The following is an 18,120-nucleotide window of genomic DNA, read 5'->3' as shown; positions in this document are numbered from 1 at the left end:
CACTACAACAATGCTTACTCTTATGTTAACGGTCACACATAAACAATTATTTTTCATTGTTAGTCACCAGTCACTGTACTATGAGGTCGCTAATAAGTGTTCCTGCTATTGATTTTCGTAACATTTATCAGTTTGTGGTGCAACTAGCATTGCAAATCAGTTTTCTTGCACTAAAATGAAACATGATTTGGCATTTGTATATAAAATTCAGCAGTGAATATATGCATCATATTATACGAGATGAAGGAGAAGCAGTGTGTGATCTACAGTCTTTGTCTTATGGAGAGTCCATGCAATAAGTTGCTCCATATTTGCATAAAGTTGAACTTTTCTTAACTTTGTTGTGTCGCTTGACACTCCCACATCTACTCTGTTGCTATTGTCTGTTGCTAGCGGTAATCTGCCAATTCCCATCCCACAGCCAACTCTACCTAATCATACCAGGAAAGGTGAAAGCTACGGTAAATGCTTCCTCTGCATGTTTTTAAACTGCTCTTCATGCTGTGTCACTGGGCAGCATAATACACTCAGAGAAAAGTGCTATAACCCTCTTCCACATCTATGGCATCACAGATCCCCACAATTAGCTAATGAGAAAGTATGGCATCGCTCCCATCAACAGAGTAATGGGAGTACTAGCTGTACTAATGGGCCTGTTGTACTCCAGTCATGGATTATTGTGGCATAGTCAAAATTTGATCTCCCAAAGATAGGACAACACTTCCATAGGGTACAGATATTTTATTAAACATTTCTCTGTCTCTTATTGAAAAAAAAAAAAGAAAAAAAAAACTTTTGCAGACCAGGCCTCTGTGTGAATGTGAATTATAAACCATAAATGTTAAAAGAAGAATATCAAATGTTTACTTTAATCTGGGAAGCCTAAATGAGAACCCTGATTAGGTCCAATGTGATCCGCTTTCTTTGAAGATCCACATTAATAACGCGAACTTCAACACGCTCTCCGGGTCCTATAGCAAGACTTCTTCGCCTCTTGTCAACAGGTAGTTTATCTGGAGTGATGAAGCTCTTTGGGATGAGACCTGATTGGCCCACTCCGATGTCCACGAATGCCCCAAATAAAGCGGTGTTTTCCACACGCCCTGTTAGAACTGTGCCCACATAGAGATCGCTCATGGACACAATGCTCTGTTTAAAGTCCGCTTGCTCAAAGTCTGTGAAAATAGGAGAGGAGACAAGACCAAAAGTGTAAGAGCGAGCAAGAAAAGTAGTCAATAAGATGTCATTAAACATGTTAAAGCAAATTCGTTTTTCAACAAAGTTTCCAAAGATGTTTTCTAAAAACAAAAACACTCAATTAAACCAAAGAATCAGCTGGAGTTGCCTATAGCAAGTGAAATTCTCACTCCTCATACCATCACACTTCTCTAATTCTGAGACAGGGCTCAATTTTTTTTCTCTTCTAGAGAAACGTTCTTTGGGAGGTGCTTTAAGATAAACACAGCCTCTCCACAGGCTCTGCAGTCCAAAAAACATTCATCTCTGATTATTCTAATCCGGGACATCTTACCAAATGCAAGGTTCACATGGCAGCTATTTGTACAGCTGGCTATGAAGTGAGCCTCATCAGGACTCCAAGTAGTGGAAGTGAACCTGTACATTCCTGATGGAAAAGGTAGTATCCCAGAAATGGCACTGCTTACAGCACTGATCACCTTGGTTAATGGGTTTCCCCTGCATCAAGCCTACACCAAATACTTAATATTAGGGTTAATTATCATCTGGCTGTAAAGATATTAACAGGAAGCCTTGTCCAACATGCCTGGAGAACAGTGTCGTCTCACAGGGCTGAGGGTAATGTTAAAACCAGTAGGTTTAATTCTCACAGTAAGTAGCTGGGATTTCACCACTGGAAGAGCATAACTCTGCTTTTGTCTTTAAGCCGCCCACTTTTTCTCTCATTAATGATATATCTGTTGGCAGCACTGCTTTAATAACTTGGGTCTTCCCCCAAATTACATGGCAAGACTTCAAACGCTTGGAGTACCGCCCAGATCTCGCACAGACCAGAGAGAGAGAGACTCTGGGGAGAGGAGTAGACAATCATAGAGAAAGAGAGGGAGAGAAAGAAACAGACAGAGACACAGAACACTCTTTAATCTGTCTGAATTATGGTCATATGGGGAGAGTCCTTTGGTCTGTCTGAGCGTCTGTGCATGTGTGCATTTCGTTGAGGCAACGCATGTGCTGAGTAGTGCAACTTCCAATGATAGAAAATGATGTTGCATTAAATTAGTACGCAATATTACAGAACTATAATAATAAAGATGAAATCCAAGTGAAACACAACAGCATACCCAGCATGCCCATTCTTATTCGGCAGTTCATCTCAGTGACTGCCAGCAACCGGTGATAGTACAATATAAATAACACAAAAACACTTGAGAAGAGAACAGAGAGATCCCAGAGATGATCTAAATCAGGTTGCGTGGATGCTGGATTTTTCTCACCTTGACGAATGTCAAAGCCAGGTGGTTGAGTGAGGCCATCCACGATAAGCTGCAAAGTTTCAGGGCAGGTGTTGAGGGACTGGGCCAAACACTCCAGACCACTGCTCATAACTGAGCTTTTAACTTGCTGCTGGAGCTCAGCACTGCCAAGCTGATCCAAATTACCACCAATCTGAGATAAAAACCTGGAAGAAAAGAAAAATCAAGACTTCAGAAAAATGAGACAGCTCACTGATAAAGTTCATAACAAATGCAATGTTTTGGAGTGATCCACATTAACATTAAAGACATTACTTTACGTTAGTAACATTAAGACACATTACTTTATTTAAGTAAAGTTCCCAAAGTCCAGAGAGATGCTGTCTTAATGAATGGCTTTTTAATAGAGCTCCCCAGAGGCTAGTGGACATGGTGGATAAATGTTGTCTCTACCTCTTCAACCTCATATTCCAACTCAGCCTGGGAAGAGATATCTGACGTGCAAGAAAGGAGGCGAGGAAAGGGAGTAAAGGTGAGACTAATTATACTCTAAATCTTGATCTCCAGGGTCCCAAAGATGAACAGCCTGTCTCCTTCTATAAATCAAGTTGCTTCGCACGTATATCAAGACGGCCACTGGTGGGGCCTCAGTGAGACAACAGAGGCACTCCCTTAAACTCGAGCCCGACCTAACACAGAGCAGATCCAGACACACAGGCTTATACCTCACGTTTTGACTAGCAGCCATAAGTGCAACAGAGGACTGGCAAACTGACTTCAGCTATTAAAGCTAAACAACACAAGAAAGTTAACCTTCAGGATCAATCCCAAAGGTTAAGATCAAGTTTCAGATATTTTTTTATCAAATATGTTACAATATATAGGAATTAAAAACACACACGCACACACACACTGTACATAAAGGAAATGAAAGCTTTTTTATCAAAATATCCTCCAAGATTTTTCCAACAGTTTGTATAGTATTATTTATATCTATTTTTTTCTGATAGCCCTTAAGAATGTCTGAAAAGTAGAACGTATGGAAATCATTCTCATGGAATCAGTACAGAAGTGGGAGGTCAGCGTGTCCAGGGGTGGCTGTGGAATGCTGGGTTGGGGGTCGCGCTGCCGAGCCAGCCTGCTGATGGATAGCCGTCGCCGTCGCAGCCTGACGCCAGCTAGCAACCGCAGCTGTCATCAGCATGAGTGACAGGGCAGGTGTACCCAGACTCCACCTACTTCCTGTAGCACATACAGCCACATTTCTCTGTCTCTTAAATATCCGCTTCATAGGAATTCTAAACTGCTCTGTCAAAATACCGCTCCTCACAACACACTTCTTGGTTCTTGGTGAAGACATAAACTAGTAGATGAACGACAAAGATTTGTAAAATCTAGTAGAAGTGAAGTGATCGGTGTATTTGCATAAACTGAAGAATATCAGTTATGACTATACAGCATGGAGGAGTGTCCGAGGTCTGTGTAGAAATGTAAAAAAAAAAAAAATAAATTAATACATCATAATGTAATAATAATAAAAATAATAATAATGTAAAAATAATGTATTTTATATTATTAGAATTTGTGACACTCATCACCCTCCTTTTAAGAAAACCTGTACATTTATGCAATTGTGCAAACATGATAATAATAATAATAATAATAATAATAATAATAATAATAACAACAAGAGGAATCATACCGACAACAGTTACAAGCGTCAGTTAATATTTACTTCAAGCATTAAAATGCGGAAAAGCGTGATCTTAGTGACATTGCCTGCGGCATGGTCGTTGGTGCCAGACAGGCTGGTAATTCAGAAACTGCTGATCTCCTGGGATTTTCTCGCAAAAGTCGATAAAGTTTACACAGATTAATGCAAAAAAACAAGTTTAGTGATTGGAGGTTCCTTGTTAAAGTGATGTCAGAGGAGCAGGCTAGTCTAATGAGTATTCTTTACAACTGCTGTGAACATCTCAGAACACACGGCACTTCAAATATGGATGCAGATATGCTGGAACAATCAACATCAGGATGTGCTACAGTCAGGCAAGAACAGTGAGAAAAAGGCCAGAGCTGTGTCTGAAAATACCCAACACTCTACTATACTGTAGGCAATGACAAAGCATCAGTATGTCCTGATTCTAAGTATACATAAAATCAGGAGATGAGAAATACCCCGGATGACCTTCTGCTTCTGTTGTGATTCTGCAGCATGAAAACAACAAACCACAGCCCTTTCCAAAAGGTACACTCAATTAAATTGTTAAATTGTATATGCAATAAAATAAAAAGTGAAAACTAACAAATAAATAAATACATATTTTTTGGTTATGACGACATCATAAGTCCTACGAACAATGCCAAGACACCAGATGTAGTAGGTCAGTAGGTGCTCTCTCAGTACGCGATTTGGGAACCGTTTTTTTTTCAGCATCCAAAATCGCAATTTGAAGGTACTCCAGAAAGGTTGCTGCAATCCTCTAAGGAGTCAAGGAGGAGTCGGGTTAAAAAATTGGATACCCTGTATAGTCACACGGCTGCAGCACAGTTTGTACACATGGTTTTCAGTTACAGCCAACACCACCACATTCACCGGCAGCTCAGATATTCATGAAAGCCAATCAAGGATTGTGTGTGTGTGTGTGTGAGAATGTGTGTGATTGCACATGCAAAAATGAATGAATTATTATTCCTAAGAGCAAAAGAAGGTTATGCTTACATTTAATGGTTGTTGATTTGATCATATGAAGATAGCATGATGAGTCACGGTAAACACTTCTGAGATATCGTCTGTAACAATGAGCAACTATCAATACATTCGGACCTAGTACTGAGAATTTAAATTTTGTTCAACACAGGATGAAAACAAGCTTTTCATAACCAAGAGTCATGAAGCTTTTATTGTCATTTCAACCATATATAGCTGAAACAGTACACAGTGAAATGAAACAATCTTCCTCCTAGACCATGGTGCTACATAAAGACATCACAGAACTGAAAGTTAAAAAGTAGAAATTAACCTTTTAACATAACGTGAATGTGCGTAACTTTGTGCAAACAGTGCAATACAAAAATCAGTGCAGGGCAAGAGGATGTGTGAATGGACGTGTTGGCAACCAGAGAAACATCAAATATTGACGAAAGACTACTTTTTCTTTTATTGACCAATTTATAATAGCTCATATACAACATTTCCAAAGAAGCAAGATATGTAAGAATATCGATAAGGAGAAGTGGTGGCTCCAGATATTTGAGGATTGGGGTTGAAGCCCCAGCACTGCCATGCTGCCACTATTGGGCCCTTCAGCAAGGCCCTTAACCCTCTCTGCTCCTGGGGTGCTGTATCATGGCTGACCCTGTGCTCTGACCCCAACCTCCTTAGTTCAGATATCCGAAGAAAGAATTTCGCTGAGCTGTAATGTATATGTGATAAAATAAATATTCTATTTTTGTACCCTCCATTATTTCCAGTGATTAACGATCTAGATGCCGGAATATATATATATATATATATATATATATATATATATATATATATATATATATATATATATATATATATATATTTTTTTTTTTCTTTCTTTATATTATATATATATATATATATATATATATATATATATATATATATATATATATATATATATTTACACTTTTTTGAGAGTAAATATTAATGCTTTATATAAAAAAAATGCTTTTATGAGAATGCTTACTTTGCAATCATTAACAGTTCTGATGTTCTGAGCCCTGGGTTTAGTAAAACAACTTAAAAAAAAAAAAAAAAAAGAAAAAAAAAAATATCAATGCCTTTCCATGTGAGTTTGTGCACTGAGTTATGAAGTGCTAGGAATATAGAAACACCCACATGCACACACAGTTGACGAATTCCAATGTGTCTCCCAGCTTATGCAGTCTGTATGTGGTTATGTCTATACTTCAGTATCACTGCACAGGGTCACATGGGAGGTGCTGAGTACAGTATATCTGCAGCTGGATCTGCCACTGAACTCAGATCAGAACAAGCTCTTTCAACCAAATCTCAGTTGAGAGCTGATAGCAGGATCAGATCTCCCCATGAGGATCAGTAGAGAGTTAGGGATCATGTTATACTCCTGGGCTCCATTTACCATCCCTGTAAATCAACCGCATGCCCGCTTTCAGCTACATGCATCCTATCCAACACAGTCGCCCCACCTCTGTGTTGCTCATCAGAGCCGCTGGGTCTCTGTGGCCGTCTCCCTAGAGCTCCGGAGGCCGAGCGACCCAGGCGCGCTGGCAGAAAGGAGAGCTGCAGTGCTGCAGTCTGGCTGATTTATGAAGAGACGTTTTGCGGGTGTGGGAGGTGGCGTCCCATCAGGCCACGGGCTCGGGTTTCCCCTGGTGTGTTTGTGTTTAGAGGAGTCGAGCGGCGCACGGAGGTGCTTCTCCATGGGCCTAATGAAAAGCAGCTCTGCTCCAAATATACAGGCCATGCGGTGGGCCTTGAAAGCGAGGCTCTCCAGACTCTGCAGTGTGCATTCACTCCCATTTATTTAAGATGCCATTTTGTAGGAAAATACTTGACAGGACACCTTCTGTATAAATTGTATGAAGCGAGGCTAAAAAAAATAAAAAAAAATAATAATAATAAAAAAAAAATGTTCAACATTAAATATCAATTAAATAAAAGATGGTGGTTTTTGTATGCGGTGTTGTAGAAACAAATCAGCTGGTGTATATTAACAAAAATGACAAAAATGTTTTAAGTCTCAATAATAGGTGGAGTTTGGCTCACTTGCATCTTGACATCAGCTCAACAAAACACTTCTCTGACAAGGATGGTCTCTTCACAGAGATTGGCAGTTAGCATGCTGCTAATTTGAGAGAGAGAGAGAGAGAAAAAGAGAGAGAGAAATGCTCCCTCCCTGCCATCCTGTTTCAAAAGGAAATACGTCATGAAATAGAATCAAATCGCGACATTTGATTGGCTCTCAACATTGGCTCTCAAGACATTTCATAGGCACTTTAGACAGCCAAGCTGTAAGCACTTACAGCTGTGAGCAACACTTTAAACGCCAATTTCCACACTCACTATTTATACAGTTGTTTTTTGGGACAACTTCATAACCCTTGTTTTTGGAACAAAAATCTTTTCCCCCCATATAATTTTTCTTTCATTATCTCACAACCAAGACAACTAATACTGTTCCAGTTCGAGTATTATTGGCTAGGCTAGTGTGCTAAACATTTCCAATCCTCAACAGCAAAGTCAGCTCATATACTACACACCACTATATATGATGCTTTGCAATTTGTTTGCTACTCTCATGCGACTTTAAATGTTGTCCACGTCTCCCAGGGGGATTTTTCGAGAGGTGTGTAGTCGTCTTTGGCACACGTGTCTAGTTTTTTAACCAACTTTCCTTTGGAAATGCATCAATGGGTCAGTTTGTGTGTGCGTGTGATGTGGGGGTGGTTCCCACTGGTAAGGCTAAGAGTATCAGGTTCATCACATTAGAGCAACACGATCCACACATTACAGCTTGATGGCCCACGCTACTCAGAGTGGCCATCGTGCAAGAATCCCTCCCCGAGTGAGAGGAGAGTGGGCGCACTTTGCCTGCACAAAGCACGTGTCTGAATCCGAAACTTTCTTCGCTTTTTCTCAACCGTCTTGCATGACATCACATCCGGCAAACATTCCCGGCAGTGTGGTTTATCTAGAAACAGAGGCATGAAGAAGAGCGCATGACAGAAGAAAAGACTGATGAGGCCAATGCAGAAATGGGCTGTAGATTGTTGGGAGTACGTCAAGCTTGTCAGTCATTATAAAGCCATTGTTCAGATGACCTGCTCGCATCATTAGTCATCTCGTTTCAGCTCAGACGGAGACTTCGGCACACTTTATTAACAATAACCCAAATTCCTCCTATACCCCCAGAAAATTGTGCTTAAGGTCTGCTACATTAGCTGGGCAGTACATTAGTAACTCTGCACTGCTGGTGGCCATGTTTAATCAAACGCCGTTTCGCCAAGAAAAACAGGCCGGGGCTCACAGTGACAATTGGCGTCTAGCAGAACATCCATTAGCACAGCATTTGGTAACGATAGAGTCTGTCAATAATACAGCAGTCAGCTAGGGAGGCTTTTCTGCCTGGTTTAGTAGGAAATGAAGCCGAACGGAGAGAAAGGAAAACAAACAGAAGGAGAGAGAAGGCGGGAGGATATGACAGGGTGATTATTCCCCCTCTCCATGCCCCTAAGTGGCTTTATTAGACCTCTAACCCCCACAGATGCCTCTGGTGACAGATTTGGTCAAGAACTGGTAGACAAGCACTGGGTGAACAGACACTATACAAAAACTGTTGGTCAGGCTATTGATTAATCAAAATTCTGTAAATGTGTACACTTTTCAGGCATGAAAACACGCACACACACATTATCTATCTATCTATCATCTCTACACAGTATCTTCTATACTGGAAAATAGGATCAAAACCTTACACCAACTAAAGCGTAGAATTCCAAATTAGATAAATTTCCCGTTGCACACAGGAACATTCATTTTCACTCGCAGCTGTTAAACATCCGCCCCCAGGAGCTTCCACACTGGCATGTCTCCTGGCATCAGCCATCGTGAGTGTCAAATTGGAGCAGCCTAAACAGACTGGACTAGCACAGCTGCAGGCATAGCTCCCATTCACAACCACCGAGCCAGCAGCACATGCTTTTCATATGAGTAGCACTAGCACTAACTCTCTCTCTCTCTCTCTTACACACACACACACACACACACACACACGTGTGAGAAACACACTGAGCCAGATGCTACCACTCCATTTATGTGAATCGACTCTCCAACAGTCCAAGCTATCAGTGCATTCATACCAAGAGGAGAGTCAGTGCAAGCATACCAGCAGGTCAGATTCTCACCTCATGGCAATGCTGTATGACTCAGGATGGATGCACGTTTGGTCCAGAGGATTAATTTTGTTGCATATGCCTTTGCTCTTCTTAGCTGTTGACTTCTCGGCAGTTGCAGAGTTGGCATTTTCACCTGAGCCAAAGCTATTTGAGGGAAAACAGAACGCACATTACTACTGGTGAATTTGCAACAGGGCTGTAAAAACATCACTGTACAAGATCTTAACGTTAGCTCTCTGTGGAATTGGCAAAATGATCCCCTCATTACGTAGAAGAAGATGCAAATAGGACTGTTGAATAATAATTACTCCCACATAACAGGTCTAAGACTTATACTGTGATTGTGGCAGCTTGTAAGCGGTAATGTCGTAAAAGCGGTAAGTGGGAAAAACAAAAACAAACAAAACCAAACAAATACCTCTATGGAAGTGCTTTGCTTATTAGCTTTGTCAGAATATCTAAAGCTTCATGTTTACTCTTACAGTTACACTAATATAGTGAGCTTTAAATATTTGTAATATCATCAGACAACAGCGAGTAGCTTAGCAACAAGCTAGCTGGGGAAAATTAGTAATAACTAATGCTGACTTTTACTGTCTCAAAACAGCAGTTATGTCTGGAATGGTCAATGTTAGAAATTTAAGCATGCACAATGTCTGTCTGTTAACTGACCTAAAGCCAATACTGCTATAAACTAATATTAGAGTACAGAAGGGGTGAGTTATGCTGTTCACAGCGTGTGTGTCCATGTTGATTTGACATCACTCTGTAAACCAGGAAGAGAAAGGCAAGGTAGTCGAAGTTGCCTCAAGTACATTGCATCAAACACAGCACAAGCTTTGCGTCCTATCCCAGATGAACTGTGTACCGAGAAGATACAAATGTGCACTATAAATCAAGTTATGTAAACTTATTTCTTATCATTTAATCCAATCGTCAGGGCAGGTTGTAGATAATGAACTCAAATTCATAAGTTTTGGAAAAACAAATGGAAAGTAATACACTGTCTTGACCAATTGTGAGTTGAGACAAAGCTTATCATGTTGTGTTTAAAGAAGAAGGCTTTAAACACTAATTATTTACACTGAACCAATTTGCAGGGTATCATACATACAATTCACACCTATTTGCAATACAAGGCTAGGGCGCAAAACCCCAAACAAACTATTATAGAAGGAATGATGGATTGAACCCCAGACCCAGGAGATTTGAAGCACCAACCCGTCCTCCATGAAGTACTTTTGGAATTTCATCTTCTGCATTAGAACAGCACCATAATATATTTGTCTGCTAAAATTACAACCTAAAGAAGAAACTTGTCAGATATCATGTATTGGCATTAGCACTGGTACCTTTGTGCAGTCTCTGGGTTGATGCGGATGAAGCCAGCGGATTGCTGGAAGCTCTTTGGGCCAAGGCCTTTGACCAGCTTCAGTTGCTCTCGGTTGAAAAAAGGCCCGTTCTTTTCTCGCCACTCCGCTATGCTTCGTGCCCGGCCTGCATTCAGACCTGCAACGTGCCTATGGAAAAGAAAAAAGAAAAAAAAAAAATGCAAAGGCTTCCTTTGCTACTTGTGTGTCTTATAATACTCAATGAACCTTTGAAAGTAACAGAATGCTAAACAGGCACTGACTTTCCATTTTATGCATTTCTCATCTTAACTGCAACTTTGAAATCCCGAATGTCTTGGAAATTAGTCACTGCCACAGATGTCAATACCTCCCTTACACTATATATCCTGAGTGAAAATTGCACTTTGAAAGTACACCCAAAGGGCATGGAAATTCTATTTCATATTAATCAAATCCTTACATGTTCACGTGTGAAATATTAGTACAAATATTGAGAACATTTTCCAGAGCAGTTACCAAAAGCTTTCCTAAGATCTTTTCCTAAGATCTTAATAATCTTTGTGACCTTTCTATTTCAAACGGGCAGGCTTCTAAAGTTTTGGTGACAGTGTGGGGAATTTAAAGTGGCAGCTCCTTCCAAAAGCAGCTATGTAAACATAGTATGTCATCACTTATAAATAAGGCCTGTATTACATTCGAGCCGTGAATGTGCAGTTTGTGTGTGCGAGTCTGGAGCTAAGAGCTCATTTAAAGTCAGGTAAACAAATGACCTGATCTCTGACTGCCTCACACTTGACCACTACTGGCCCTAGATGACACGATACAGTTTTCAGATCCAATATCATAAGTTTGAGTAGTTTCAGTAAAAAGGCAGCGTGCATTTAGCCCATGTTTTCTGGTGTCTTAAGAGTGTGTACAAATAACATTAAGCGCTAAGACAGAGAGGCATACAGAAACGAGAGCTTGACTGGCATTCTGGTTTGGATTTGTATTAATTCAAGCTTCAGTTCAAAGAAAAGCAAACATTATGCTATTAGCTCTGAACTTTCTCCCAAAAGTAACTGAGGAAATAGGCACAATAAACAGTAGTGCCTGTGTGCTTGTGTGTGTTTGCTCATTTCACCATTACAGCATTAGAAAGTTCATAAAATCTCATGTAAAGAACAAAATGTACCACTATCACATGTATACAATTAGTATTGAGATGTGAGTGAATGCTTTAGAAATAAAAATCAGATTCATCACCATGGAAATCTGGGGAAAGCAGAAAACAATAATGTTACTGAAAGTGACAATTCAAGTGTGTGTAGGTGTAGGTGTGCATGACTGCAGACTGGCTTGGCCTGAGTGGGGTGTCAGACTAAACAGAGCAGTACGCAGTAGTGGGGAGGCGAGTGTGAAGTTGCCATGTTGTGACTGCTGCTGGAAACTATTTGGTTTGTACCTCATCAATGTCTCAGAACAGATGTTGATGTCCACTCCCACGAAGCTCACACACTCCTGCACCACGCTGTCCAGCGCGGACCTCAGCAAGGTCTGGGACACGTCGTGCTAAAAAAAGAGCAAACTGGATTTTACATACGTGTGACACAGAAGGCAGGAAAGTGACATCGAAGACAACTGTTGAACCTTCGACTTCGATTTTTATCTGCAAACCAACCTTTCCAACAAATCAGATGTACGATTAAAAAAAAAAAAAGTGTCAATGCTGTGACAGCACTTTCCACTCGAATACAAAAGGGTCTATATTGCAAATATTTAGCTATGTAGCCATCCTGAGATCCTTCTGGAAGGGGTGGGATTATCTGAAAGCTATTACATCTTGTCAAAATCACATTCCAAAAAATATGCCTTTCCACAAGGCCACTGTTGTTTAGTCGTGGTCAGATCTGAACCTGAATACCTTGTGGTTTTAGTACTGGTTTGAGAGGAGAGACAAGAAAAGCAGAAGAGTGTGGATCGCTTCACCTCGACAGAGATGGAAAGACGTTCGGAGCCTGTTTTCATTGGAAAGCGGCTAGGACACTTCAAAGCTCGCTCACAGGGGTTTTCCATTAAGTGCAGGGAATTGATAAAGTTAATCCAACCCAACTATTCACACTTTGGAGGCCTTTTTCTTTTTTCTTTTTTTTTTTTAAATGGAGATGGTATTCAAAGGGAAGCAAACCACAAACCAGAATCCAAAACTGACAAAAATTAGTACCAAGTGGTGAATTCTGACCAGACATTGTATTATGAACGGAATCATATCCATATGGAAAGTGTTACCGGTGATAGACGTCTAGATATAATAGCAGTAGGGTGATTCTCAATAATAGTGTTTTCAAACTTTTGGCTGCCAGTAAACCTGTATGATAAATGTTACAGACCCACTCCAAACTATTCAAACATTAGGTTCGTTATTTAAATGTCTCTAATAATAATAATAATAATAATAATAATAATAATAATAATATGGCTACTTATTTCTAAAATTATTGCCAACAGAACAAATTCGGTCAAAGTTGACATTATTAATAGTGTCTTAAATCAGTACATTTGATTTTCTTAAAGACTAAGGGTGATTTCTCATACATACGCAGAGTTTAATTCTTTAGATCGATTAATCAATTATTTGAATTAATCCGCAGTCGATCATTTTAAGTGCAGTTCAAAAATCATTGGTTCTCCAAGCTCATGTCAAAAATCAAAGGTGTTTTTTTTTTAAACTAGAGAAAGTTCATAATACATGCTCTAGTATATCATTCGTGGAAAGTTCATATCTTCTGATCTTTTGCATTTAAAACAAAAGGCCCAACAGATGCGCAGCTTGATTAAAGGTATTCAGATAAGCACTGAGTCACACATTAGAGTCATCACATGAAAGAGTATTAAAACTAGAGAGAACACAAAAGAGTGATGAATCTAGAATCTGGCTCCTGTAATCAGTTTTCATTTGGGGGAAGTCCAACAGAAGTGACTTTTATTAGAGTGCCAAAAAAAACCCCACTAACCTAAAGCAAGATGGTGTGTGAAAGAAGTGTGGTGATGTGAGTCTAACCAAATCTAATTCCAACCTAACAAATGTGCCCTGATGTGTGTAAATGTGTGTATTGTTGGGCTTGCACATATACACATATACATTTTCTAATAAATTAATAACCACCAAACAAATAACTCAAGCAATCAAAGACAGGAATTTTACTGTATTAAAGTTCATAATACTTTTACCACTAACGTGATCTACACTTTCGTGCCCACGGACAAACATTCACGGGAAAATGGAGGAATGGATTTCACATAGACAGAAACAATAAACAAGGATTTCCCATGCAGAAAAAAGTAGTGTGTATTAATAACGATGAAGATAACAATGGAGATGAAGACAGAAAACAAACTGCAGTCTAGTTGGATATAATTATATGATGTTAAGAAAACCCAAAGAGGGACATCAGCAAACCCAATATTCTAGTCAATGTGCCTTGTACAAGTACAGTACATCTCTTGGTCCATGGAAGGATCTAGAATGTGTTACAGGACATGCCTAAACAAACAGAATCCTGAAGACCAAGCAGCTATCAAAGTCAGGACAAATTCAACACAGCTGAACACCTGAGAAGCCCATCCTCATCATGTTAAGATTTACCCTTGGCTTCTTGCTTCTCTGCTTTAATAAGGATGCCTTTAATGGTGCTCGACAGGATGCATAAAAACAGCTACCTGTGACCTCTAATGGGTTCTGAAGATGTTTGCGCAAGAACAAATTTTAGGGTTTCACATTGACAACAGGGAATTCTTCTGCGATATCTACTTTTATGTTGATTTCTAAATAGCTGAAACCGTATAGCTGAAGACTACACATACTGTGTTTAATTAACCCTACTTGTGTAGTACATGTAATGGTTGTATCATCTGGATACCTTCTTTTGTGCTCATGCTTCCAATAAAGTCATAAAGTCACATCTTTCCCTGGCTCACTGCTCAGCCTGCGTATGGTCCAAATAATCCTCAGCTTTCATTTCACCCGATCTTAACACTTAGGAAGGTGAGAATCACGAATGGGACAATGTCAAGCGGCACCCTGGAGAAAACTGAGTGATATGAGATGACCTTGGGTAAAAAAAACAAGCAAGCAGATTTCCCATACTTATAATAATAATCCTGAACAGAGGGTACTTGCACACAGAGATGCACATATTAGTTCACATATCTTACATTATATTAGCATTACTTGCTTGTATCCTGGCAGAATGAGTCCTAGAGAGCCACCATTCATGGTGAACCTCGTTCAAATTGATGAGGTGTACACCAGCTTCCATAGGAAAAGAAAAAATCTTTTAATTTGCAACAGTCAAGGACAAAAAAAAAAAGAGTCGCTAAAATTAACCCGATTCAACAGCAACGAACTGGAATCAATTAAGTCAGTAGGACTTGAGAAAGAGGAAGATACTATAGTTCTGTAATTCTGCGGATCTTAAAACTGACAAATCTAAAACGTTTAGCCGCAAATAAAGCTTATATGAGTGAAAATGCTTATTCTCTATAGTCCAAGTTTGTGACACTTATCATCTGCATTATTGTTCCACCACTGGCCAAGATGTGCATGTTCGTTTCCCTTAAACGATAATACCATTAGAAACGCTCATCAGTCATTTTCATTGCTGCAGTGACATTAAGACCCTGCGACCGAGGCCCTATGAGAAGCATAAAATTAAATATCTTAAGGGTCATTTAATGCTACATGAGCTATGGCATTGCCCCTAGTGGATACAACAGTCAACTGCAGCTGTCGACAGATTAGGTTAGAGAGCGAAAAGAAAAAAGCTAAATATTTAGCTGGATATCTAAGCTTACATGTTTCTGGAAATCACCTGTAATGTGTAGAGTTTTTCGCATGATCATGGCTTTCATGTGAATAGAATACACTAGGTAAAATAGTATTGAGCAACTCACACACTCCCAAGTGTAACATTAGAGAGGTGACAGTTATGCCAGAATGATTTTGGATTGCATATTAGGAAAAGAAAAAGGAAATAAACACAAAGCTATTTACTTATATTACATAAGGGGCTGATTAAATAAAGAAATGCTTTTGATGGGCTTTTTTTTGGGGACAAATTAATTTTTTTAATACACAATTGATTATAATATCTTAGAAAAAGTTATGAGAGAAATATATAAACCATACATTAGATTTTAAAACGCAGAAGAATAAATATACTAAAATGTGGTAATTATTTCTATAGTTATATTAACCTATATCAATGCGCGTTAATCTGAACGCAACCTGCGACTATGATACCAAGCTACCCCATGCCCGAAACACCGCACCTCCCACAGGTACGTTGACTGACAGGAGATCAGCAATACTTCAACACGCCCTCAAGGGACTTTCCACAAAGCATAACCAGTATTTCCTAGTTCGTGACCTAAAAAAAACTGCAGCTCCTTAGTGGTGGGATGCAACCTGAGAAGTGTGTGGACAGGTTCCCATATAGTTGCACCCTACCCCTAGGGGTAGCTACTTGGCAGCCATTTGGTTGCACAAGGCCTCAGGCATGGATGAAGTGAAAATTCTCACAGTCCTTGAGCAGACTACAAGAGGAAGACACCCGAAAATGACGCCTTCAGGCACGACAGCAAAGGAATGCACGCTCATTAGGACCCTATCAATCATGATGGACAACAAACTATTTTAGAAGGCAGTTAGTTACAGGCAGTTATGTGCAGGGGTGTGCTAATTTATGAGTTTGGACAACCCCACTGTGAATATTAGCACTAACATTCTGTGGAGAAAAACCCACAAAGACAGCATACAATCAAGAAAGGGAACTGGCAATGATGTGTGTCTGTTGGCGGGCTGTCTGTCACTCCAGGGTTTTGAGCACCAGAGAAATCCAAGACGTGTCACTCCTGAGTGAAAAAAGCTGCATAAGGGACTAAAAATAGACAGACAGAGGAGTGGTACATCTGTGATTACAATGGTAAAAAAAAAATGGCTCAGGGTCTGAATAATAAAATGAAAACCAGGCCCTACAGTTGTACAGGCCTTCATCCATCCAAATACAATACCACTAGGTTCATTTTGTGACTGGAGTTTTAATTTGTAGTGTAGACTGTCAAAACTACACTACCCAAAAGATCTGCACTTAGATAAATGTAAGGCTGACTTAAACATGATAATGATCTTTTCTTCTATCCATTTACCCACGCACACATATATACACACATGCACCCCCTCCATGTTCATATTGGAACAGAAGGCTGACAGCTGAGCTCTAACATATCTTCACAGAGGTGGCTGCCCTGAAGACAAAACAGCCCAAACTCAATTAAGGCATCTGGGAATAAGGAGAGAAACATTGGTGTGAGTCTGCATACCTTTTAAGCGCTTACATTTGATTCGCCTGTCCGCTTTTTCTTATATATACACATACGATGCAGCTTTAACACAAATAAGTCAGGCAGCACAAGGGATAGACCAGCCCTAAAAAATAACACATACATCGAAGACACACACTCTACACTCAGCTTCACCTCCAGTAGGCTTCTGAGTCTCTCTCTGTCAAACACACACACACACACACACACACACGATTAAACTCAGGTGCAAGGTCCTATTTGGCTTGGACGAGCCCCAGTGCCAGAACAAAGTGTTTCTGTCCGCACTCAGCCCAGTTAACAGCTTTTTCATGAAAACCTGCCATTCTAAGATGTCAATCAGTACGCTGCTCTCCTCTCTCTCTCCCTCGTGACCCAACACGAATCTAACCAGCTGCAGGCTCCGAAAACACACTTCCCAGAGAGAGATGAAAACACAAAAGATGTTTGATTGGGGGATCCCTTTACATACCTCCCAACCCTTTGCCTTCTGTGTAACCAGAGCCCTGCGCTTTCAGCAAAACATGAAAGACTCAAAAGCCGAAGAGCAAAAAAACAGCTGAGCTCATCCTGACACTTGTTGAAGACACACGGCAAAGACAGGACTGGGGTAGAGGGAGAAATATTGTTAGCATTAGTATACGTTCCTGAAACCACAACACTCTTAATTAATTTCAGAAATACTGTCACCATAAACACTGAAATATTCAGTACATGGTTTTTAGTACTTCTTGATGCTGATATTGATATATCATTGAGCATCCTACTTAATTTAAACAATCAGTGTTCATCACTGTTTTTGTTGGTTGGCAGCCATATGTTCTTTAATTCTTGTTTGATTTATTTTATCTGCCCACTTTGAGGTTAGCGGTGTTTTGCACATTTTATACACAGTTGCTATTGTATATCTGTTTACAATTGCATTCTGTACCATCTGTTAATTTATCTACCATCTGTTAATAATTTATCTATTCTAGTGTTAATTTCGTCAGACGAGACGAGACGAAATATATTCAACAACCTTTTTTTTTTCATGACTAAGACGAGACGAT

General features: G+C 39.8%; 1 protein-coding gene across 3 annotated transcripts in view; it reads right to left on the bottom strand.

The window, feature by feature from the left end:
* Positions 1 to 750: 750 nt before the first annotated feature.
* srbd1 (S1 RNA binding domain 1) overlaps positions 751 to 18,120 on the bottom strand; it is a 54,789-nt gene continuing 37,419 nt past the window's right edge. For all 3 annotated transcript variants that reach the window (XM_060872136.1, XM_060872138.1, XM_060872137.1), the window contains 5 exons: positions 12,153 to 12,259; positions 10,709 to 10,876; positions 9,366 to 9,500; positions 2,472 to 2,656; positions 751 to 1,175 (listed from right to left, as the gene is read on the bottom strand). In XM_060872136.1, coding sequence (XP_060728119.1) covers positions 883 to 1,175; positions 2,472 to 2,656; positions 9,366 to 9,500; positions 10,709 to 10,876; positions 12,153 to 12,259 — 888 coding nt within the window. In that variant the 3' untranslated portion in view covers positions 751 to 882. The remainder of the gene's footprint in view (positions 1,176 to 2,471; positions 2,657 to 9,365; positions 9,501 to 10,708; positions 10,877 to 12,152; positions 12,260 to 18,120) is intronic.

Source organism: Tachysurus vachellii, chromosome 6 (assembly GCF_030014155.1).
Source record: "Tachysurus vachellii isolate PV-2020 chromosome 6, HZAU_Pvac_v1, whole genome shotgun sequence".
Taxonomy (NCBI): Eukaryota; Metazoa; Chordata; class Actinopteri; order Siluriformes; family Bagridae; genus Tachysurus; species Tachysurus vachellii.
The sequence above is the reverse complement of the archived record's forward strand: the minus strand, read 5'-3'. Positions and strand labels throughout refer to the sequence as shown.